The sequence below is a fragment of the Tachypleus tridentatus genome, chromosome 1 (genome assembly GCF_004210375.1).
Source record: "Tachypleus tridentatus isolate NWPU-2018 chromosome 1, ASM421037v1, whole genome shotgun sequence".
NCBI classification, from domain to species: Eukaryota; Metazoa; Arthropoda; class Merostomata; order Xiphosura; family Limulidae; genus Tachypleus; species Tachypleus tridentatus.
This window is the reverse complement of record NC_134825.1, coordinates 28,087,436-28,114,562: the sequence shown is the minus strand read 5'-3', so window position 1 is coordinate 28,114,562 and position 27,127 is coordinate 28,087,436. Positions and strand designations below refer to the sequence as shown.

Sequence of the window (27,127 nt, the reverse complement as noted above, 5' to 3'; positions counted from 1 at the left end):
TATTGACTATTTGTACATTCTACGACACTTAAGAAACTAGAGGTAAACCAACTAGTTTTGTATTTTAAAAAATACGAAAGCCCAAGTATTAGAGAGATTTAGTAATTTTTGAATACTTTGTTTCCTGTTATGAATGTTAAACCATAATTTTGTTGGGTTTGTTTTTCAAACTTAACAAATTTTAAATTGAACATAAATATCATTATTTCACCTATTGCAAATGGTAGATAAATATAGAACATTATATGAACAAACGACAAAAAAAAAAGGCAAAAATTTTTAAAAGAATGAAATTGTTTTCATTAATTGAATCGAGATAAACACGCATGCGTTTTTGTAAGTACGCAGTTCAGTGGGGGCGGGTGTTTCTGGTCCGGTCAGATCTTACTTGAACTTATGTTATATATAGAGCGACGTTGATCCGGGGACGAAGAAGTGGGTGGAGGCAAACGATATAGTTTCCTAGACAACTGCAAAGCACTTCACATCTGCTGCCAGATCCGTCAGAATGTGTGTTCGGCAACGCCTGTTCTGGATTCTGATTCTGATTGTGTTGGGGCTGTACAGTAGCACAGGTAAGCCCAGTGTAATCAAAGAAAGAAGCTATTACTAGTGTTCACTATTAAACCCATATGTCTATTATTATTATCCTTCCCTTAGCATCCTTATGTAATCACATGATCTCACTAAAATAATGCATTATTTTCTCCACTTTATTTATTTGTAATAAGATAATTTGTATTTAATAGAATGCTTGTTAATATACAAGCATGACACAATCAATGTCACAAATAATTTGTAAGCCCTTATTTCAACTTATTTACCCGTCTGCTTGTCTTTTCGGATATTCATGCAAAGTACTCAAGGGATATCTGTGCAAGCCGTCTGTAATTTTGAACTGCTAGACTAGAGGGAAGGCAACTCGTCAGCAGTAGGACAATCAACTCTTTATATAACCTTGTCTCTTCTCTGATCGAGCAATGGGATTTGACAGCTACCCCGATAACGCACTCATGGCCCCTAAAGTGCGTGTCTAGAATTTTGTTTTGTTTTTACGTAAAAAAAACAACTCAAACGATGATTAGGACTTACTGGCTACCTTATAGATTCAAATCATCATTAAAATCATGCTGTTTATTATTTGTGAAAATTATTAGAAAAAGTGGATCTTAGCAACCTCTTTGTACCTAAACAAGAATAATCCTCTTACTTTGTTAGTAACAAACACTTTTAGAACTCATTCAGTGACAAGGATGACAACAATTAATCCACTTGATTATGATCCTCGTGCAACGAGCTTAACTTTTCAAAACGACCTTCGTGTTTTCCATCTTCACATTTCTTTCATATTGTAACACTGTTTTTGTCAATTTCACACTTACTTAGCTTTATTTGTTTGAGATATCGAAATAACGTATTTATAAAAGCTGTCATTTTAATGAGTTAATGGTGTGTGAAGTCACGGGGATCTCTGAGATACACTCTGAAAGTGAAATTAACAAAGAGTTTGTTTTCAAAAGATTTGTTAAAATCCATCAAAATCTGTCGTATAGTTTTATATAAATTGAATATGTTATGAAATTTATTTTCATCAATGAAAACGTTTTATACGTGATTACTTCCCAAATGATCCTTTCATTAATATCAAAATGTATTAGAAATACCGAAACAATTGTATTTCGGAATAACTAGCAATTTTAACAATAATAAAGGAATTGTACTTATTCATACAAAACATGAAAACTGTCAAAGTTCTAATAGAATATCAATGAGATACAATCATTAATATACAACAGATAATCAAACGTTGCATTAGGACTCATAAAGTATTTTTCTAAATATTAAAATATATATATATATACTAAAAATGGAAAATTTGTCAAATAATACCGTTTCTTTTTCATAACCCCAAAACGACGGACATTTCAAATAATAAAACTGACATGTACAAAGATGAGAAGTGAAGTAAATAGGAAAAGTACATCGTAAATGTATTTTATCTGACTCACATAATAAAGGTGTGTTATATACAAGAACAAATTCCAAAGTTTTTTCTTATGACTTATTGGTAATAGAAAGATATCTAGACGTGTAACAGCATCTAGAATGTGTTGAATAGATATATTATTATTTACTCTTAAAAATCAGAAAGCTCTTGTAAATCAAAGAAAAATTAAAGTATGAGTGATAATAAAATAACATCAGTGAAATATGCTCATTGCACTAGATAGCATAATTTTATAAATTGTTTAAGATGTTTAGATTTAGTTAGCTTAAAATCATGCAACATATTAATTCTTAAACGTCATGTAACAAGTATCCTATTCATGTGGTAATTAACATTTTTCACTGATCGAAAAGAAACATTATAAGAAAAGCTTAGTTTCTTAACTGTTGAATCGTAATTGTGTTTGATTTTTTAATAACTTGCAATACGTTGAAAGTAAGGAGGGTCTAATAAGTATATTGTAAAATGTACAATGTCCCACTTTTTCCTGTGATAATAAAACATTGTAAAACTATTACAATAAGAAGTGATATAATTCGTTTTGAAGTAACATTATTTCCGTTAAAAAATGGCTTATTCATCCGTCTGTTAATAGATGGCTTAGAAATGTTTCTTTTACAAAATACTTTTATATATTTTTCTCTTATATTTGTGTTTCAATTAATATCTTTTGTAACATTTTTTTACGAGATCAGTTAGAAGTATTTCGACTAGAAATAGTTTGGTAACATTTCGTTTTCTAAATAACATAGAAGTATTTCTGTTAGAAAAAAATATGTAACAATTGTGTTACAAGCTGATGTAGTTCAGTTTCTGTTAGACTATGATCTGATCATTTCTAGTTACAAGGAGATATGTTAATATTTTTTAAAATAGTTTATATGGTATCGTAACTTATCTAATTTTCTACAATGTAGTACATGATTTATAATGTATATAATTCATAAAGTAGACTATGTTAAATAAATGTAAGTTTTACAGAAATAAAGTTTATTTAAATGGTAGACAGAAGAGTTTCACTATGGTTTCAAATTATCTACTTTTTCAAACCATTGTAATTTATTGCTTATCATCAGATATTTACTTTTATTTAAATAAATTATTAGGTTCATAGGTATTGTGTTTCCACAATGTTTTCCAAGTTTTAAAGGGACCGTGTTATTTGCAACTTATGTAAGACGTGTATTTAAATTGCCAAATGTTTAAATCTAAAAGGTTTCTTTTCAAGTTTTCATCACTGTTGACAAAAACAGGACTAAGCATTACTAAGATTTCTATTCACTAAATGAAATTTGAATTTTTGTTGACAAAGAAAGTAACTAAATTATATTGCATTACATTGCTTCTAAATCCTTTTGTTTGGTAAAATTCTTATTTTTATATCAGTTTGACTATATAACATGTCTGAGTGCTTACACCTGTGATTTAGAGTGTAGCAATACATTTTGATTATGCATGTAAATGATTAAATTGGATACAAAACTAATTGTCGAAGTTCATTTTGAAATGCTCAATTGGATTGAAATTTGGTAAACGAACTGTATAAGAAAGACGACCATGATAATGATCTCGGTCGTCGAATCAATTTCGAATGGCATGAGCGTCTTAGATCATTAAATTATCGTTGTGAAAGAGTCTTTGTTCAACAGAATAAAAATAGAACATGATCAGCGGTGATGTTAAAGGTAAAATAGTTATTACGATTGTTTCGGTTTTCTTCTTTTTTTCAAAGCACAACATACGTTTCTGAAGATTTACAGGAAATAGGGGTGAATAAAGTGGAACGTTGCAATATAATAATCTTTAACTTAGCATCACACATTATGCATGCTGTACCTTTAAAATGGCAAAAACATAAACACAGGTTAATTGTGACTCTTCAGCTCACTTCTGGTCATTCATTTACCAATATCTGTCGATAGGACAGTGGTAAATTTACAGATTTACAAAGCTAAAATCGAGGATTCGATTTCTTGGGGTGGACATAGTCGATAGCCCAATAAATCTTTGTTGTAAAAGATAAACAAATCCTGAAAACAATTGGGCTTTGCATGGCTAGTTAGCTAGTGACTCGACTCGTAATTTTAGGAACACGGGATTGAATCACCAAGCCTCTGAACGTACTCGCCCTTTCAGTAGTAGGGGCGTTATAATGTACGGTCAATCCCATTATTCGTTAGTAAAAGAGTAGCCCAAGACTGAGCGGTGGGTGGTAATGACTAACTGTCTTTCCTCTAGTCTTTAACATCAAAGTTATGGATGGCGAGGACAGAAAGCTCTCGCGTAGCATTGCTCGAAATTCAAAACAAAAAAAAAAAATCATTGTTCAAAACTTACTCTCCACGTGCATCTAGATCCAATTTTCCTACCTGCATCTAAGACGAATAACTTTCTAAATAATTGTCTTCCGCAAATATTTTGGCTTTCTAACCGTTATAGTCATAGTCCAGTCTAATAACTGTTGGCCAAGGAAGACATGATCTGGCATCTGTTACACTTACAATCCTTCCATCGTCTTTCCTCCTGATCTGTCAACAGCTGTTGGAACCATACTTTTATCTAGTAAGATACACATTTCTTCACGACTGCTACCATCATTGACATTGACAACAGATATATTTAAAAACAGCCTTTCAGTGACACCTGGTAGTAATACAACTTCTGACAATCATTTTTGGGTCCCTTGAAAATCAAAAGGTCTTTCTTTTGCTCATTCATTATCTTGCTTTATAACAGTGATATGAGCATATCTTTATGTTTGTATGGTTCAAGAATATTCTAACACATCACATAATTAATCTATTTTGCCATAACATAATTAATCTATTTTGCCATATGTAAGCCATAATAGTGCTCTACTTCTATATTTGAGAAAAAAAGTTTAACAATGGGAGAGCGAGTGCGCACATCTCTCTCCCTCTACATACAGTTTTCTCGTGAAATAATGTACTATAAATATATGGCTAAATCAAAGTGCAATATTAAATCTTCAATTAATATATATGTATACAATATCCCAAAATGTGTTTACTTTAAGTGCCATCGTTACAGTTTTCTTATTTTTTAAATTGACTGTTTTTAAAACAGTAAACTATGAGTTTGTCAACACAACAGTGACTATAATATGAATATAAGAATAGTATAGTTTATAGCATTACAATAATGTCATGAAAGCCTAATTTTTACTTAGAAAAATAATAATTGTGTTGTTTTATAAAGTGTATTATAATTTTTGGCACTATGTTGTATAATAAAGATTACTGTAATCTTTGGCAGTGATATTATACAACTCAACAAAACTCCTTAATCTCCAGCAACGCTTCAGTGAATATCTTAGTGTCGGCTAACATTTGTAACTGCGTTTTAAGAAAAGAACAGCCATCATAATTCTACTAAATAAACACTTCTACTCGTTACAATCTGTTAATAAAATGCTGCCAAAAGCTCGGGTTATTCGTACAATAGGGTTGTTATAGAGCCCCAAAAGTTTGAGATTCTTCTTTCAGCAGACTACAATAGTTTGATATTTTGAAACTCCGTGATAAAAACTTCGTAAGAAGTAAATGAAAATCCTAATATTCTATCATGTTGAAGTTTCACCTTTGGCAGCACTAGGGTAGACAAAAACTTACACTAGTTGTGAAAGACAGTATAGAAATAGATATATAATTTTAACGTGTTGCTGTGATGATCTTATGTTGCTTTCATTGATACCGAGTTTTTATTCTGTATAGAGTATTATGCATATTGGATTACACCTTTACCGACTAAAACTGTGATGTTAAATATTGAAACTCTCAGCTTCTTTGAGACATGTATTCAGTGTTTTCTTCCACATGAACATAATTGTACATGTAGAGAGACTACAGAATTAACACATAATAATATAGATTTAGTTTCTGGGAAAAGTACACAAGGAACAGATGTTCATGACATCGGTAAGACCAGGATCAGGAACCAAGGATAAACCAAATGTCTGGTTCTCCATTGTTTTTCAGTTAAACCTTCTTTGTAATTACGATATGAGCTTAAGTACTTCAAGTGATCGACAGCAACACTTCTCTGTATTAGTAATCTATCCAACAGTAATAATAATGGCTGCTGTTTAGGTTGTGATATATGGATCCAGAAAGGTTCTCTAGTTAGCCAATTGTTTCTCCTTCATTTAGCTATTGATAAAATTAAGAAGACCCTCAAGATGAATTTCTTAGACATATTTTACACTGATCTGAATAATCTTTTTAATAGATATTGATGACTATTACTCACACATAAACACTGTTATGTATATATATATAAAGTTTCTTTATAAACAAAATACGTTGCTAAAATATTTAATGTATTTGATAAATTAATTGCATAAGGTTGCATTTCAGTGTTACCTGTTTAGTGATATTAGGTTTGTTTGGCTCCATATCAAGAAGTAATAAGGTAATATGAAGTAATTTATATGTATTTTACTTTGATCTCCTCACACACTTAAAATGATTCACTCCATTTTACCCATTCATATAAAATATAAAAAAGAAATATCTGATAAAATAATGAATTAAATCATCTCACACCAGATGTCCTCTCACATTGTAACATATATTTGTTTCTCAAGTCTCATTTTGATGAACATTTTATTTACATCAATTTTAAAAAGATAACATATTTACGATTCTGTAATACGTGGAAATATTTTAAAGGTTATTTTGGGATTCTACTTGAAATATAAACATCTGTTTCTTTCTTATTGTGAATGAATGAAGTATTAGGCTTAGACTTTTTCATATAGAATAAGTTTTGTTCTTTTTGTTTTGGTATGAAAGCTCTAATAGCTAAGCCTCATCACAACACACGTTTAATAGGTTTAAACTTAGGTTTAAAATAGGTTTGAACTTTCTCGTTCTAGTATATCTTACAAAATTAGATGTGTGTTTCCTAGTGCTAGTTTTTGAATTTTATATAGATATTACTTCAAAGCGCAAACAACGCCATCATACTTATTTGTGAAAGAGGATAATGCAGGATCCATCTAAGTGCGCATACAACCATTAATTAATAAACAAATAAAGGTAAAACAAAATCTACATATGTGTGTATAAACTTACAGACGAAACAATAAAGGAATTTCAGAGAAACATATTCTGACAGTTTTAGTGTGTGTACATTCACAAATCTTGCAGACCAACAACCTATGAATTTAGAATAACAAATTTCATCTCTTTGTGTTTCCAACTCTATGTGAGCTCTAGTTGATTTTACTTTATAGGATTTTGTTGTTTCTTTTGAGCCAAATTTCCTCTGTCTTTTCAACGGTTAACCCAAACTTCATGGTTAACTTTGTCCGTGATTGTATTTTATTTATTTAAAAAAAAATAGAAAAACTAATAAAATCGGAGGCTGAAACATTACAAAAAGCTCATTATTTGAATTAAACACATAGCTACCCAATAGACTATCTCTGCTCCGCCCACCACGGATATCGAAACCAAGTTTCTAGCGTTGTACGTCTGCAGGCATACCGCTCTACCACTGGGGGGCGGGGTTTGAACAAATTGAAAGTAATAATTTTGTTGTATTTAATTAAAAGTAAATATTGATTTTGTAACTCTCAACCAGCTAGGAGTAAATAATGTTACAAAATAAACCACAGAGTGAAAGTGGTATAAGGAATCACCGATTGTGTTTATCTATTTACTGAGGAGAGTAATGTGATGATGTAATGAAATTATGCCACTGAGTAAGGCTGTCAGAGATACTGATGTCACATGACCATGCTTGGGACACTGTAACTTGAGGATGGATGAAAGTTCTGTTTCAGTATTCGTCATTTTAAGTTCCTAGTGTGTGTGTATATTACAGCATCCCAGTGGAACAGCAGTATATCTGCAGATTCACACTGCTAGAATCCGAGTTCCGATACTCCTTGTGGGCAAAGCATATTGTGTAGATTTGTGTTTGGTTTCAAACAAATAAAATATATATTCATGTTAAGAACAACAAGATGTTGGCTTGTAGCTTCACATTTTTTGGTTTTTTATTATTTTTTAACATTCTTATTACAGTAACAGTTATGTTATTCAATGTGTTTTTCATCATTCATGTAGTTTCATACTTCATTTAGCCGTTAGAGCCTATATACTATATATTAAGCCAATTTAACTCGTAATTACAGGTGTTTTAGGTAATGACGTAATTGAATGTTCTTTAATAGTACGACTTGGTCCATATACATTGCTGGCTTACAACAGATCATATGTATGTAAGGATAATATTAATACTAAGGAATTATGTTTTGTTTGTTTTGAATTTCGCGCAAAGCTACACAAGAGCTATCTGCGCTAGCCGTCCCTAATTTAGTGTAAGGCTAAAAGGAAGGGAGCTAGTCCTCACCACCCACCGCCAACTTTTGGGCTACTCTTTTACCAACGAATAGTGGGATTGATCGTCACATTATAACGCCCCCACGGCTAATAGGGCGAGCATGTTTGGTGCGACAGGGATTCGAACCCGCGATCCTCGGATTACGAGCCTTAACACGCTTGGCTATGCCGGGCCCAGGAATTAAGTAAAATAAGAAAAATCAAAAGTAAGGACTGCGTTAAAAAGAGCAAATCCAAATCTCAACTGTTGTTAGTTTGTTATAACTAAAAATGAAATGATCCCAGGGTGCAAGTTGTAATATGGGATATAAAATATACCCTAGATTTTTGAGGTGACTGCAGAAGTAGGACCCTCATTGCAATGATAATATCTTGTGAGACTACTTGGACACAAGAATGTCTATTGTAACAAGTTATTGTTATCTATAGCGATGGATTTTCACCATATCGTCATAACCAGTGTGTGTTGTTTTGGTATGCTAAGAAGTAGTTAGGCATAACAAATGCCTATTTTAAGATATTTTACAAAGTATTTAGATATAACAAGTGTCTATTATAGTAAAGTTCTGGGAAGTCGTGTCTTTTGAAAAATTAAACTACGGTGATCCTAAGTCCTGTAACACGAAACTTGGTATTCGATAAAAATTTCTAAACCAAAGAGAACAAATTATTTAAGATGAACTCCCCATGTAACCAATACTAATGACTAATGTTTCATTGTTCCACAAATTATAAGAATAAATAATAAAACTGGATTGTTTAGGCATAATGTATAATTACAGTATATAATCCCAATAGTTTGTTTCTGGATCGGTGCATATTAAGGTAATTATTTCACTTAGACAATTATGTTGTTCAAGAAACTTCTTTAAAAGCGATAATATCTCAAAAAATTCTCCACAATTTTCAAGAGGCAGTTGCAGTTTATAGAGAAGAAAAACTTTCACTGGTTATCCTGAGGAATATATTTGTAAGCAAACCATCATTTTTTTTTGTTATAGTTTCTTGCTAGAAATGTGGGTGAAATAAGTATAATGCGCACCTTCGAACATGCTGCTCTCTGTTAAATCAAATAAACAGAACTATGTAGCGAACCACATAATAACCGGAAGCCAAATTGATGTAATATCTTTTATTCAAAGGAATTTATTTGTTTCTTTTCAAATTTTCTCTATATACATCGCTTTTATAAGTGATATTGAAATAATTCAGTTTGTAGATGCTTTTATCAGAGAAATTGAATTTATTGAAGTAGTTGTGGTTCCATCAATAAGATATATAATAAGTATAAAACAGGCGGGTGACAACTGATATTAACGTTTCTTAAAATGTGAAGTGATTACAAACATCTTGAAAGCTATTTCTGTGATGCAGGCAGGTTGTACATTTTTAATAAAAATAAATTTCACTATTTAGTTGCACCAAGAAAAGCACGCATTTTAGAGAAAGTACCCATTGTGTTTACAACTAGTCAAATCCTTCTTTTGTCTAAGTATCTCATTCGGTACTCCATTGCGTAGACGCCTGTTTTATTGAACCTAACACAGTTGACATTTATAAAGAGGCTTGTTGTATAAAGTTTTCTGTTCAATGCATTATTAGAAAGATACTTGTCTTGCAAAAATTCCTCATCTATTATGTAATTAGAAATATATTTTACTGAATTACTAGTTTAGTTCACTATTAAGAAGATAATTGTTTTATCAAACTGCTCTATCCGGTATACAATTACGAACACTTATTTTATCGCAGTATCAATTCATTGTTCCATTAAGACGACGCCTGTTTTACAAAAATAATAACTCTTATGCTACACAACTACAACAGTTTTTGTTTTATCAGACTTCATAAATTCAATACAAGGTAAACCAGTGTAATGTGGGCATCTTGCGGTACTGCCGTATCCCACTCACCATAACACTGCAAATACTCCTGACTTACCGAAGTACCCCATCTGCTACACCATTACAAAACACTATTTTGATGACGTACAAGACTCATACTTTCCTCAAGCACTTTATGTGATGCTCCCCAGTGTCATAGCGGTATGTGTGCGGACACACACCGTAAGAAACTAGGTTTCAAAACCTGTAGCTTTGTGCTTAATTCCCAACAAACAAATTGTTTGCTTGTTTATTGAATATCGCGCAAAGCTACTTCAGGACAATCTGCGCTAGCCAACCCTAATTTAGCAGTGTAAGACTAGAGGGAAGGCAGCTAGTCATCACCACCCACCGCCAACTCTTGGGCTACTCTTTTGCCAACGAATAGTGGGATTGACCATCACTTTATAACGCCCCCACGGCTGAAAAGGCGAGCATGTTTGGTGCAACGGGGATGCGAACCCGTGACCTTCAGATTACGAGTCGCACGCCTTAACCCACCTGGCCATGCCGGGCCATCCCAACAAACAAACAAATTTTATTTGATACACCATTTCAAGAACAGTTGTTTTCACGAACCTCACCAAACTTATCAACACAACAACATTTATTTTACTGAAGCTCCTCATCATTATGTCACCATGACATCACTTATGTCACTGAAATATCAAACTATAGAGTTTGGTATGGTATGGAAGACTTGCTATTCAATATTATAAAACAAACTGAGCATGAGGTAACAAATTATCACCAATTTAACATTTTTTGCGAAAGAGAAAAATTATTGGCGTGAAAGTTGGTGGAAGGTGTTTACACCTTTACAGGTTAGTACGGATAATTGTTTTTATTTTTAAAAATATCACAGAACTGACAGTATTAACTTCTATTCTCAATTTACAATGCATTGTCTTCTTAGCTGTATTTAATACACATATAAATCGGTTTTCCACATTTTTACTCGAATAACAGAAACAAAATAATCAATCATTCCTCTAATCAAATAAAAACATATACTGGAAACCTTGGATCCACAAGTATCCTAAATATACATGATGTATCTTACGACTTCAATTTAGAACAAACATTATTGTTCCTAAATTGTGACAAAAAGATATTGGAAACAATGGATACACAAGTAGTGTATATATTATATATATATATATATATACATGAAATATTTTATGTTTTTGGGTTAGAGTAACACATAATTATTAATAGAAAGGAACTTTGGATTTTCAGAAACATGTCCAAGCTTTAAGTGAACCAAAACAGTTCATAATGGTTAGTAAATCCTCGTTTGCTTCGAGCAAAACGTTTTAATAACTTAGAACTAATAGCAGGTATTAATACATCATTAGCGTTTAGTTTTGCCTTTTGTTTCAAATGTCAAGATTTATTCCAGATTTATCTTAATCAACTAAAGTTATAATCCCTAATTAGCATATTTTACAAACGTGTTAAGTTTGTGAAACTCACGTGTTCTGTAGGACATCATTCTTGACGACCGAGGAATTACAAGAAAACGAACTCCGGAATACAACCACAAGCAATTAATTATTCAAGTGATACATGTAAGCGTTCACCTACAATAAGCGAATCTATTGAAATTAATACGCTGTAAACTTTTGTAAAAACAGACTTGTGGACCAAAATAATTAATCATTACCAACTAACTAGTATACTTGGACATTTTGAGTAAAATACACTGATGTCTTATATGAACATTACGTGCGGTATATATGAATATCGCTTTGTTTTAAAATTTCTGAAAAAAATTATATGAGACAGGTTTTTTTTTATTTATGCAAAGACTGTGTTAAAATTTTAAGATTTTAGTTTCGTTTCTTTTGAATTTTGCGAAAACCTACACGAGGGTTATCTGCGCTAGCCGTCTCTAATTTATCACTGTAAAACGAAAGGGAAGGCAGCCAGTCATCACCACCCATCAATAACTCTTGGGCTACTCTTTTACCAACGAATAGTGGGATTGACTGTCACATTATAACGTCCTCACGGCACGGCTGAAAGGTCGAGTATGTTTGGTGTAACGGAGGTTCGAAACCGTGACTATCAGATTGCGAGTCGAATGCCTTAACCATCTGGCCATATGTAGTCAAAATTTCACCACCTCATATTTTATATTCATCTATTAGATAGAATAATTGTTTGTTTGTTTGTTTTGGAATTTCACACAAAGCTACTCGAGGGCTATCTGTGCTAGCCGTCCCTAATTTAGCAGTGTAAGACTAGAGGGAAGGCAGCTAGTCATCACCACCCACCGCCAACTGGGATTGACCGTTTGGGCTGCTGTTTTTACCAACAAAGAGTGGGATTGACCGTCACATTATAACGCCCCCACGGCTGAAAGGGCGAGCATGTTTGGCGCGACCGGGATGCGAACCCGCGACCCTCAGATTACGAGTCGCACGCCTTAACACGCTTGGCCATGCCGGGCCTGAGATAGAATGAATTAAACAGAATGAATGAATGAATTAATTAAATTAATATCCAATCAAGCTTTTTCTGTTTTCACATTCCTCTACCTTAAGCCTTTTTCACATATTTTATTTCTCCTGGAGTATATCATTTTCAAAAATATATGATAAAATGAATTACTCTATAAAGTTATTTGCCTCTAGTGTATATGTATTGAAAAGAATAAATATTTGTAAAATGAATTACTGGCAAACTATAGTTTGTTTGTACAGATTTCTTCTCATCAAACTATTTTGAACTATCTCACATTAAGTTATTATTTTTAGTACTAAATCATTTACTATTTTTTTTCCAAAACAAACCCTGACTTTTGAAAATATTTTCTGCCTATGATCACAAATCTTCTAATCTAAAGGTTTGGTTTGGTCAATAAACAAATTGACTTAGCAACAGTTTTAGTTAAGTTTATCGTGGTTATAAAAGACAATTGAAAATTCTCATTATTTAATATCGGGCTGTCCAGCTTCACATTAGTTGTAGGACATATTGCTAATTAATAACATAGAATTATAGATTCTGTAAGCTGTTCAAATGCTAGAACACTAACAACTATCCGCTATGAGCGAATGAATTCAGAGTTGATAATGGTACAATCCGCTTAACGGTAAGTTAGCTTGTTGCTTCGCTGGGCACACGTGCTTTTCACCAACGAAAATATCTGATGTCCTTGTAGAAATACTATGTTTAACGTTAATTCACTGAAATTAAACGATTTGTAATGTTCGAGTGTTTTTTTTTCTTTTAGCATAGCCACAACGGGCTATCTGTTGAGCCCACATAGGGAATCGAACCCCTGATTTTAGCATTGTAAATCCGTAGACTTACCGCTGTACAAGCGGGGGGCTGTAATGTTCGAAATGTATAAAATATCCTGGTCAAATATTTACAGTTTCCCGATTAATAAGTGTTTATCACAGGTATAGCTTCCGAGGTTTATAGTATATTAACTGTAGCAAACCAACAATATTAAACAGTCTCTTGGCGCGTTGATTTATAAACTTGAGGCGAGAAATGTCACTTGGCATTAATATTTGTTGATACGCTAGTGTTTTCGTAAAATACATATTGATTATTTTTACTCTTTATAATGTTCTATAAATTTAGAGAACAGGTGGGAATTGCGAATATCTATTTAACAGCATAAATTACATGCGTTTCTAAATATATATTTAACTTAAGGAACATTGATATTAAAAAATAGACAATAATAAATCCATTAAAATTAATGATCAAAAAGGGACATTATCTCCTCATAGAAATTACAGAAAACCTGTAAGAAATAGTTTTTCAACAGCACATACTCCATGTATTTAGAATTAAACAGAGAATAATCAAGTAAACAAAAAAATTTGATCGGTGTTTAATTAAAGCTATTTACAAATTCAAGTCATTCAAAAACAATAAAAATTATAATGCGCACGTCAAAATATAAACGTGTTTGTTTGTTTTTTTAAAGCAAAGCTACATCGCGCTACCTATCGAGCTTACAGCCTCGACTCGAACCGCTTTTTTCTGCATTGCAAATCCGTAAAGTTACCGCTGTACTAGCGGTCCGGTGTAACGTCCCTACACATCATTCAAGTTACCAGCTGCTAGGCTTAATTGGACTTAATGTCACTGCTCATAAGGCTGTACGTTTATCTTATAGCAAAGCCACATCGAGCTATCTGCTGTGTTCACCGAGGGGAATCGAGCCCCTGATTTCAGCGTTGCAAATCTATAGACTTATCGTTGTCCTAGCAGGGAACATAGCTGATAAGATTATCCAGAAAACGTGACAATAAAGACAATGTGAAAACGAGAGTGTAAACTCAATAAACTTATTGCAAACATTTAAAAACATTTTAAAAAAATCCACGTAAAAATGATGCTTTATACATGTGGAAATAAATTAAGGGGAGGAACTCCTACTCTTACAAAATAATTTATATAAATTATAGACCGAGCTTTATTTCTGTTGTCCGGAAACACAAAATATGGCTGTTCGGAGAATTATCCATGGACACGAAAGAAATTGTAGACCGAATTTTATCTTTTGTTGTTAAAGAACACAAGATATGATTAACATGGGAAGTTTGTTTGTTTTAGAATTTCGCGCATAGTTAAACGAGGGCTATCTGCGCTAGCCATCCCTAATTTAGTAGTGTAAGACTAGAGGAAAAGGAGCTAGGCATCACCACCCACCGCCATTTTTTTGCGCTACTCTTTCACCTACGAATAGTGGGAATGATCGTTACATTATAACGCCCCTAATGCTGAAACGGTGAGCATGTTTGGTGTTACGAGGATCCAAACCCGTAACCCTCAGGTTATGAGTCTAGCGTCCCTAACCATCTGGCCATACCAGACCAAGGTGGGAAGTGTCCATGCACATAAAGTATCCCTTAGCAACCCAACTTGTTTCTGTTGTCAGTGGATACAGGATCCTCTGTAAAAAAAAGAGTTTGAGAACGAATATATTGCCTTATATTTAAGATAGAACTTTTACATCATAGCAGACAAGAGCTAAAGGATTAGAGTCGAGATTGTTATATAGAAAGTGACATCAATTATAACAGCGGAGGAGACCAAGTTAACTGTCTTTGTCTGTGTAATCTCTATCGACTGCAAGACCTTGACTACAATAACGCCTCAAGTAATAAATAAATAAATTTCTGATGTCTTGTGTTATTCCCATTAAACTGGTTTATTTTCTGGATACTTTGGTTTTTAAGTTTTGTTTTATAAAAATGTGTTTTATCTTTTCTTCTCTTCACATTTTTGTTTGCACCGTTTCCTGAAATATGATTAGGTTAGAGTAATGTGTTTTATACAAATTAATTCGTGCTATTGTCATTTGGAAACAATACAAATTTTCTTTTTTCCTCCCCAATCACTTATTTTCATATTCAAATGGACGATGAGTTTAGAAACCTGAAGGTTTAATAAAGGCCTTATTACGTGGTGAGCAAAGTGTTAAGTATAAATTTTATTGAAACTACCAGTGTTTCACGAAGTGACTAAACTACTAGTGTTTAACACAGTGATCAAACTACCAGTGTTTCACGAAGTGACTAAACTACTAGTGTTTAACACAGTGATCAAACTACCAGTGTTTCACACAGTGATTAAACTACCAGTGTTTCACAGAGTGGTTAAACTACCAGTGTTTCACAGAGTGGTTAAACTACCAGTGTTTCACAGAGTGGTTAAACTACCAGTGTTTCACAGAGTGGTTAAACTACCAGTGTTTCACGAAGTGACTAAACTACTAGTGTTTCACACAGTGATCAAACTACCAGTGCTTCACACAGTGGTTAAACTACCAGTGTTTCACACAGTGATTAAACTACCAGTGTTTTACTACATATAATGTCTAAACTATCAATGTTGCACACAGCGACTAAACTACCAAAGTTATATATATATATATATATATAGTGAATAAACTACCAGTGTTTCACACAGTTACTGAACTACTAATGTTTCATACAGTGACTAAACTACCAATATTTCGCACAGTGACAAAACTAACAATGTTAGTACGAGGTATCCTTGGAAATAAATGAGATCTTCCACACTCTGTAGTAGTAAGTGTATCATATTTTTAAAATGTTAATAATATAATTTAATACTCACGGTTTCAATCTCTCTTGTAGTTGTGTGATAAGTACTGATTGTGTGATGTACAACTGAAGTGGTCTGATGAATATGGCAGTAATATACCGAATACTGCAATGAAGTGATGAGTTTTGAATTGTAATGAGGAATATTGCAATACCGGAAACGAATACTGCAAATACGTGAAGAGTATTGACATTGTGTTTTGAATATTGTAGTTTCTTACGAGTATTGTAATGGTGTGATGGATATTGAAGGTCAAGGGAATAATGCAGTGATTTTAAAAGCACTGCAGTGATGTAATGAGTGTTACAATGACGTGATATCTTTGTCAAACTTTATTGCGAAAATAAAATATCACAGCAACAGTGCATTAGCAATTTAAAAGCAGGACTAAATGCTATTTACCTACAATCATGCAAGCAAATATTATACGAAGACCTTGTTTTATGTAGGTTATATTTACTTGTTCTCGTAAACAGCAAAAGTACTTTAAAAGCTTTCCATCACCGATCTGTTTCAGGAGTGCTTCTTTCCTTCTTTGTTGTACTTTATAATTTACAAAAAAAAATCTGTTAATCCATCAAAAACATCATATACGCTGCTGGCCAAAATCTTAAGGCCCATGAACATAAAGAAAAAAAATACGCATTTTGCGTTGTTAGACTCAACCACTTATTTGAGTAGAGCTTCGAAAGATGAAGACAAGAAAAGGGAAAATAAAAATAAAAAAAGGTTTTAGCATTTAATGGGGAAAATGTGAACACTATGAAATTAACCTAAATATCAGCTGGTCCAAAGTTTAAGACCATACGGAAACGAAACGTTAATCGGTAAACATGTAACGAAATTTAGTCATTTGTGTTCAAGCATCAGCGTTGTCAACATCTCCCACTGACATCTCCCGTGTTACATTGTGTAAAAACGTGGCAAAGGCTAAAAAGTTGACAGAGTATAAATGTTGCAGAATTGTCGAGCTGCAAAATCAAGGTCTCTCTCAACATGCCATCGCTGGTGAGATTGGGCGTAGTAAAACTGCTGTTGCAAATTTCTTAAAAGACCCTGAGGGATACAGAAAGAGAATTTAAAGTGGTCGGCCCAAGAAAATTTCGCCGGAGTTGAGCAGGAGGATTCGACGGGTTATCCAACAAGACACCAGCCGATCGTCCAACCAGATTAAGGCCCTTACGCTCTCAGAATGCAGCTCAAAAACAATAAGACGGCATCTACGAGAAAAAGGCTTTAAAAGCTTAAACGTCTTCAAAAGCCACGCCTTCTTCCACATCACGAAACAGTTTGGTTAAACTTTGTTGAGAAGGACCAAACATGAGACGTAGAAAAGTGGACGAAAGTTTTGTTCTTTGATGAGAAAATTTTAACCTGGATGGTCCAAATGGCTTTCAACGTAACTGGCACGATAAGGATATCCCACCGGAGACATTTTCTCCACGACATAGTGGAGGAAGTTCCATCATGACCTGGGGTGCTTTCTCCTTCCGTGAAACAATGGAGCTTCAGGTTATACATAGGCGTCAAATAGCAGCTAGCTACATTAGCATGTTAGAGAGAGCATCTTTATTGACTGAAGGCCCTTGCTTGTGTGGAAATGACTGGATCTTTCAGCAGGACAACGCTGCAATCCACAATGCCCGCAGGACAAAAGACTTTTTCATGGCGAATAACGTGATTCTTTTGGACCATCCAGCGTGTTCGCCCGAACTGACCCCATTGAAATTTTTTGGAAGTGGATGGCAAGGGAAGTCTATAGAAATGGACGTCAATTCCAAACAGTGCATGATCTTCGTGAAGTCATCTTCACCACTTGGAATAACTTCCAGCCAACCTTCTGCAAACACTTATATCGACCATGCCAAAGCGAAAGTTTGAAGTTATTCGCAATGACGGCCGTGCAACTCGCTACTGAGACCTCTTGTTGGGCATTTCCTACCCTGTTTAGGACTTCTTTTTGGTATGGTCTTAAAATATTGGACCAGCTGATATTTAGGCTAATTTCTTAGTGTTCACATTTTCCCCATTAAATGCTAAAAACTTTTTTATTTTTATTTTCCCTTTTGTTATCTTCATCTTTCGAAGCTCTACTCAAATAAGTGGTTGAGTCTAGCAACGCAAGATGCATATTTTTTCTTTATGTCCATTGACCTTAGGATTTTGGCCAGCAGTGTATTCTGGTTATTAAACCACTCTTGGGACTAACTAAACATGAAACTTTTGTTAACGTGGAGTATCCTAACGTATCATTCGATTTGTACAATAGCAACTCTTATATATACAGTGGAACCCTTCTGAAGCAGCCACCTTCGGGACTGAGACAAACTGGCCTGATTAAAGATAAATTAGGGATTATGTAAACAGAAAAAGGGACTGTGATTAAATGACCGCTTTCAAAGTGTGACCGATTCTGAGGGGTGACCTTAGGGGGGTTCCACTGTACACACTTTAAACATTGTACTTAAACCTCATAGATTAATAATTAAAAGTTTTCTGTGCAGTCAGTAATGAGAACATTATTTATATTTGTCCGCAACTACATCTAGTGGCAAGCATATCAATTACACAGGAGAGAAACAGCATTTTTGTTTCAGCAATAAAGTTCATTACATTATGAAAACAATTATCGTAAGTAGTAATTGTACGTATCACGTTTAATTTAAAAACCTGAAGATTATCTTGCAAATATCTAAATGTAAAAGGTTTATTTATGCAAAACGCCGACGTTAACTGACAATCTATAAGGCAGCTGGTGAGGCCTGGCATGGCCTAGCGCGTTAAGGCATGCGCTTTGTAATCTGAGGGTCGCGGGTTCGCGCCCGAGTCGCGCCAAACATGCTCGCCCTCCTAACCGTGGGGGCGTTATAATGTGACGGTCAATCCCACTTTTCGTTAGTAAAAGAGTAGCCCAAGCGTTGCGGTGGGTGGTGATGACTAGCTGCCTTCCCTCTAGTCTTACACTGCTAAATTAGGGACGGCTAGCACATATAGCCCTCGTGTAGCTTTGTGCGAAATTTCAAAACAAACAAACAAAAGTCAGCTGGTAATCCTGGAGTAAACTGGTAATTGTGTACATTGAACATTTTACTTTCAAATGAGTGAAATGAAACACTCATTATAAATTCAGTGATATTCAGCAGACTGCTATTTGAACTCAGAATTATACTTTTATTAGCAGGAAGATTTTGTCGTAAACAACGGAAACATTACGTTGGAATCCGTGTCTATATTATTATCTCAAAAATCTAATCGCAAATTACAAAATACTTTTGTTTGTGCTAGCGAGTTTCTGATATAAAGTTGAACTCATGAACTCTATTTACCACCATTATATTTTGGGTATTAAATAACTGAACGTTTCAAATAAAGGAAAAAAAATCATTTCAATTACTTATTTCCTAACAATTTATCTTAAATATATTAATACTTAAATATATTAATACTTCCAAGAAAGTTTCATATTTCTCCAGGAAATTCGTTCCTTTGATAATTTACAATAATCCTTTGTAACAAAATATCAATAATAAAATTATTTTTGAAAAACATTTGGCAATAATATTAGAAAAATTCCTTTACTCTCTCGATAAACAGCAGATAACCAGATGTGGCTTTGCTATAATAAAATACACACGCATTCTCTCTCGATAAAAAAACTGACAAACAAAAACATTTTATTGCAGCCAACAATTCATCATTGCTTCATAAAAAACTGATAGCTGATAAAAAAAAATCTAATAATAATAATACCATGAATAAAGTCACAATGAAGAAACGTTGTCTGAAATTAATTTATTCTTACTATCAAATTTGGAACAGATGTTTTACTTTAACTTTGTTGCTAAAGGGCCCGAGATAGCCAGGTGGTTAGGGACGCTAGATTCACAATCAGAGGATTGCAGGTTCGAATCCCGGTCGCATTAAACATGCTCGCCTTTTCAGCCGTAGAGACGTTATAATGTGACGGTCAATCTCACTATTCGTTGGTAATAAGAGTAGCCCAAGAGTTGACAGTGGGTGGTGGTAACTAGCTGTGTTCACTCTAGTCTTACGCTGTTAAATTAGAGACGTCTAACGCAGGTAGCCCTCGTGTAGCTTTGCGCGAAATTTAGAAACAAAGAAAGAAACTTTTTGCCAAAGTTTAGTTTTCTCTACAAATTTTGAAAAAAGAAGTCAGCAAAATATTTCTAAGAACATTAAAAGCTGTTTTTATAGAGTTTTGATAACATTCCTTCTGTTCTTCCAGTGGCTCTTCAGAAGAGGACAAATATCAGTTTAATGAAGGATAACTCTGAAAACAGAGTTTTAAGATTGATCATTCAAGGTAAGAAGCGAGGCCTTACTTACTCTGTTCATTTAATCATAGCTTTAACAAGCATACCATATGAACCTATTGCTCACTTTCTTTCCAACTGAATGACTCGCTCAATTGCAACTCTTGTGGAAATTGTTTACAATAGCATTCAATGTATTTTATACACGTGAAATCTTTCAGTGAAATAACTTATGAAATATCCAAATCAGAGCAGAGTTGGTTCTCCATTATAATGAAGAATGGTGAAATAAATAGTCTCTTATCAGACGTAATAAATTTAAAATAGTTCACAAGTATTACTTTGCCGTATACGTTGAAAATGCGCAGCAAACATCACCTATATATAGACATTCACGCATTTATTTTCAATGGTCGTTTACAAATTTTTAAACGAATTTGTATAGACAGTCTTCATAGCACCATTCTCTCATACATTTACCATAACTTTCTGATTCCCAATTTTTGATACATTCTGTTTATTATTTAAAGTTGTTTCTTTCTGTTATATCAGGTCATCCCTTAAGTAATGTCCGATTTTAGGTTAAGAAAAATGATTTCAATGGCTGTTAATGTTAGTTAATCAATAATATATGTTTCATTATTATTAATTACTTCCTGCTAACAATTCACAAGCTTCTGACTGTCACTTCGATAAAATTCGTGTGGTTTGGAAGTAAAGAATGCAGAGAGGGTAGTTTGATATATTCATGTGTTCCAAGCTTTTTACATCAAGATAGTTCTGCAAACTTCTAAATAAATTATAATCAAATGGAGCAAGATCTGAAGTTTTTTCCAGTCTTTGTTGTTGTTGTTTTGAATTAAGCACAAAGCTGCACAATGGACTATCTGTGCTCTGCCCACCACGGGTATCGAAACCCGGTTTTAGCGTTGTAAGTCCACAGACATACCGCTGAGCCACTGGGGGGCTTTTCCCAGTCTACTCTCCAATCTTTGCAGATGTGATCCTTGCTGTATGAGGCCGTGCATTATTCTGGTGTAACACAACACCTTTACGATTGATCAAAGCAGGCGTCTTTTCTTTCAGTGCAACACTCAAGCGCTCTACCTGTTGACAATAGAAGTCTGATGTAATCGTCACGTTGAGTGGCAACAAGTCAAAGTGGATCACACTGACAATATCCCACCAAAAGCTCAGCAAGATTTTCCTAGTAAGAAAGTCCATTTTGGGCTGTGCTTTAGCCAGTTTACCTGCACTGAGTTATTGTCTGCAACTCTTAACATTTTTATAAAACATCCATTTTTCATCTCCAGTCACTAACCTGTCCAAAAAAGGTGAGTTACGTTCACGAGAGTGCAAAGAAATGCTAATGTCCACTCTTACTCTAAGATTGGCTTCTGCCAAATCATGGGTGACCCATTTTCTAAGTTTTGACACCTTTCAAGCTGTTGCAGATGATGATCTGTTGACATGAGTTGAATTAAGCTTCTGTGCTAGTTATTCAACTGTTACAGCACAATATTCATCAAGTGCAGCCAGCAACAAGATATCATTAAACACAACAGGACAACCTGAACGTGGTGCATCACTTAAACTGTAGTCACCTGATTTGAACTTTTATTGAGAGACTCCGCACCATAAACACCTTGAATGTTACGTGTAGTTTCTGCTGCACTATTGCCTTTTTTAAACTCATAAAACGTTATATGCCTAATGTGTTCCTCAGACACATCCATCTTCATAAGGGTTTATTTGATTAATGATCTGAAAAAGTGGAGTTGTGTTAGTTTCTTTTATTTATCTGAACATTTTTATCCACGTCCTACTAAACATTTTAGTTATTAAAGTCTTCTACAAAGACAGAAGTGATGATGCACTTCCTGCATTAAATTTTCAGAGATTGCTTATCGTATGACCTGATATTTTCTGTAATTCAAAAAAACCTGCTTAGAAATTTTAAGTTGTTTCCCTCAAAAAATATGTTGAAAATTAAAAAAAATAACACGAAATAGACATAGCTATATACAGGTATGAATTACTGTACATACATAAATTTTTGTTGATTTATTGTGAGAAAGTGTGCAAAATTTCAAAACAGTAAACTATGGAGTAAAAGTTATTTTCAAGTGCTAAAGAGTAAAGAGAAAATCTTCACACCTTAATTCATTCATTGTACTTTTTATGAATTGGATATTTCAAAATTAAAAAGTGTTGTATTTGTCACTAAAGAAATGAACACGGTTCGAAAGACTTATATGACATAAAGAACGTTCAATAAAGGGATATTAAAAGTAAATTAACCCAAAAGTTACTTATAAATGAATACAAAACCCGTCGACTTTAAGCTATATATGTACCAAAGTGCTCATGAATCCATAATTTTGTTGGGGGTTCGGCAAGTCTAGGTGGTGAGAGTGCTGGACTCGTTATCTGAGAGTCGCGGGTTCGAATCCCCGTTGCTCCAAAGATGCTAGCCTTTTCAGAAGTGAGAGCCATAAAATGTTACGGTCAATCCCACTATTTGTTGGTAAAGAAGTAGCCCAAGAGTTGACGGTGGGCAATGATGACTAGCTGCCTTCCCTCTAATCTCACACTCTTAAATTAGGAACAGCTAGCGCAGATAGTCTTCATGTAGCTGTGCGCGAAATTCAGAAATGAACAAACAATTTTTTTGGTTATAGGATTTGTTAATAACGCATGAGTAGCAAACCAATAATTTTGACACATCTACTGTCAACATACCGACAAATCCTGTTAATTATTACAGGGATGTTTTATGTTTTTACATATAAAATTAGTAAAATGACCTCTTTTTTTTTCGTTTCCTCTTCACAATAAGTTTTGTAACTGGCAATAACATAAAATTGCTAAGTGTGAAGCAGTACACATACCCTACGTGCAGTGAGTTGTGTAAAGTCAAGTTGGTAACGTGAAGTTTGAGCTAATTCTATTTTATCTGTGCTTTATATTCATCATGTAAACGTAATCGTCTAAACGAATCACTCAAAGAAACACGATATGTGTTAATCGTGTGGAAAAGTCTGAATATATTGCTGTTTGAAACATAAAAACATTTCTTGTTCTTTGCTTTACTTATCTTTGTAAGACTAACGTGATATATTTGTTACAGCCTATACAGACGACCTTCTCAATGACCTTCAACGACACCCAACGAGTCAGTTAACTTCAACACAGATGGCGCTGTTGAAGGGACGTATGAACGACCTTCACGAACACATAGCTGAACATCCAGCACTCCTTCAGAGCAGTCTATGGGTGGGCAAGCGAAAACCGACGTTTATTCCCAGCATCAGCCATTTTAGACACATTGAAAATGGGGTAATTACAACGAATATAAACAAAAATGTTATCTGTTTATCATTGTGAGACAGCTGAGATCCTGTTTACTTTGTTACTTGTCAGTCGATGTAAGGTAGCTGATATCCTGTTTACACTGTTACCTGTCAGGCAATGTGAAGTAACCGATTTCTTGTTTATCGTCCTGTTTACAGTCGATATGAGGTAACTGAGCCTCTGTTTGCATTTCTATCTGTACGTCGATATGAGGCAGCTGAAATGTTTTTACATTGTTATTCCAGCGTTTCTTTCAAATTTAGAAAAATATTTCCATGAGTTGTTTATTGTATTGTTACAAGTGCGATAATTAAACCAACCCCAAAAGTCAAGTTTATCTAGAGTTACAACTTCATATCTTAAACTTTATTCGAAGCGTAACAATGCAACAAAAACTTGCGACTATTTTAACAAAGCGACATTAATTTCGTTTACAACACGACCCAGTCACGACCCCTGTGAAAAATAATGACGATAGTTTCCGTGTGATTGTGATCAAAATTGTAATAAATAAAGTATTATATATCTCATCGTCAGGTTCACAAAGAAGGTCGAAATCTTCTTCGCTCCTCTAGGTAAAAATTTTCTCAACCTAAACGAGCCTTTTTTACATATATAGTTTTCTCTACAAGTGGGTTTTTTTCGACATCACAAATTAAGTATTAATATTTTTCACTGTTAAGAAGACAAGTAAGAGAAGAAAATAAAAAAAGAAGTCAACTTTAACGTTTTAAATTTACGGAAGAAGATTGTTAAAAACGAGTCAGTTCAACTGACTAAACTATTGTTAAAGTAAGAGAGTTAAAAAACCACATTTAACTGTACTCATTTTCAGACTGATTTCTTGTTTCGCTCTAAAAGTTTGTTCTGAACTTTTCTTAGTTTGATCGATCGGAAAAGGGGAACAGAAAAATCAAAAGGGGGTCCACTTACCCCTCTGAAGAAATCTGCAATACGGAGACAAACTGGTTACAAGTTAACATGACCACTGACCTTTATAACAAGCCTGTGGAGGTAATTCAACAAGAAGAACTTGGTCAATATGTTTTTTCCTTCAGGTGCTCCACAGTACACGGACCTTGTCGTGGAATATCGCCATTGTAAGTGGCGCCATCTCGTATCCAATGTTGTTATTACAATGTTTGAAAGTAAGACTAAGTTTTCTATGGCATTTTAAGAGATACAAAGAAATGTTATGTATATATATATATATATATACGAGAATAATTATCAATATAAATAATAGAGCATTTTCTGAATTCTCTCTTAGTTTAAAGTTCATTACGGTAAAGATATTATCGAGTCGTGTTTATAAACTTATGTAAATGCTGTCATAATTTGGAATTGTAGCAAGATCGGCAACTATTACACTGCGATTCATTACTTTTAAGTATTTAACACATTCCAGTAATTTGTGCTTTTATTAATGTTTGAATTTGATGTATTACACCATTTGTAAATTAAGTATATAAATATTTTATTTACGTATATGACTAATTCTAAATTAGCACATGCATTTTATATTCACTACCACAATATGTTTATATATGCGACACGGAACTAATTTGCCATATACCTGTTTACTCGTTTTTTTTGTACACGTTTCTTTAGGTACGAGAGCGAATGTACCGAAAGGCTTGGTTGGGTGTACATGTATTACCGACGTCAAGATTCTCCTGACAAAAGAGCTCAATGGGGTCCCGTTGCTGTTCCTAATCACTGCGCGTGTAAAATAACCCCTCGCTTTTTTCCTGAACTGTGAATCCACGTTACTACAGGACAACAACACCTTATGATCTTTAATAAATTATAAGTTTTGAATTAACCCTCTTTCTCTCTCTCAACTTTGGATCCTGATGACTTTTTTTTAATGATAACCATTTGTAAAAAACGCTTGAATGGTGCAAGAAAAAAACAATTCTTAGACTGACTAATATTAGGGTTAAAATTATCATATTTCTTTTGCAAAATTATCATTTGTTTGAAATCTTAATAAAAACATTCATTATAATAGCTGTAAATCCCTGATTAACACCTACTTATTTAAAAACTATTTGTATCTTTCTCATAAATGTATTTTTTAATAGTTCTATAAGTAGTGCAAATCGTTGTCCATAGATGACAGGACATTGTAGTAATGTTTTAAAATGGTAATAATATATTAACAGAAATAGTTTTAAAATTAATAAATGTGTTGTAAGCAATGAGGTAAACGTATTGTGACTATTAAAATGGTATTTTTATGCCTAAATAACAGACATTGTGCTTGTTTTTTTCAAATCTTTAATGCTTTTATGAGTATTTCATTGTGAATTATTAAATATTGCATTCTCATACTTTTGGAATTATTTTATACTTTTCAAAGTTCCACATGGACTAAAAAGTTCTGAAATCACATAATAAGTTTTAGACGTTTTGTATAAAACATGTTTCTAAGTACCTAAATTAAAAATGGGATTGTCTTTTCCTTTTATTTTTACGTTAAGTTGAAATAAACATTTAGAAGTAAATAATGCAGTAGTGGTAAAAAATGTGATATTTGTAACACACACTCACCAAATTTGAATATAATACCTTTACTAAGTGTGACATAAAATTAAAAGTACAACAAATTATATCCATTCATTAGTATCTCTCTCTTTTTAATACATACCTATGCTGATTAAGTATGAATGTTCTCTAGCTACAATAATCTGTTCTGCTTAACAATAGACAATGAAAATATATTTATTACAAAATGAAAGACTTGTTCAAGACATTAAACCTTTTGGCTAGTACTGACCGCATTTTGATACAACAGTATATATCTATATTGAAAACATGACAATAAACATTGTGGTTACTTTGTTCTTTGACACTTTATTACTGCCCCAAATCATTATTACAAATAAATATATATATATTTGCATATGTATCATTTTATCTAAAGGAAGTAAACATTTCTGATTGTAATTTTAGATGTCATACCAATCACGATCTCACGAAAGTAGATAATTTGAAATAAAATACACAATTTAGGTTATTTATTCTGTACGGTTAATGCATTTATATGCAACATTGGAACTAAAATTGTATATATATATACTTATTTGATGTACCCGTAAACAAAGATGGCACGCAAAGAGTTTTCCTTGG

The 27,127-nt window shown here is 33.5% G+C and overlaps 1 protein-coding gene across 2 annotated transcripts; it reads left to right on the top strand.

The window, feature by feature from the left end:
• The first annotated feature begins 418 nt into the window (after positions 1–418).
• Positions 419–26,245, top strand: LOC143244922 (uncharacterized). 2 transcript variants are annotated; one of them, XM_076490470.1, is made up of 5 exons: positions 419–575; positions 20,611–20,688; positions 23,769–23,977; positions 24,875–25,092; positions 25,604–26,241. In XM_076490470.1, exons 1-5 carry the CDS (start codon positions 509–511, stop codon positions 25,752–25,754), a joined length of 723 nt encoding a protein of 240 aa, XP_076346585.1. In that variant the 5' UTR covers positions 419–508; the 3' UTR covers positions 25,755–26,241. The 2 variants fall into 2 exon arrangements, with proteins under 2 accessions (XP_076346585.1, XP_076346596.1); XM_076490481.1 differs by lacking the exon at positions 20,611–20,688 and having other exon boundaries at positions 421–575; positions 25,604–26,245.
• The last annotated feature ends 882 nt before the right edge of the window (positions 26,246–27,127 follow it).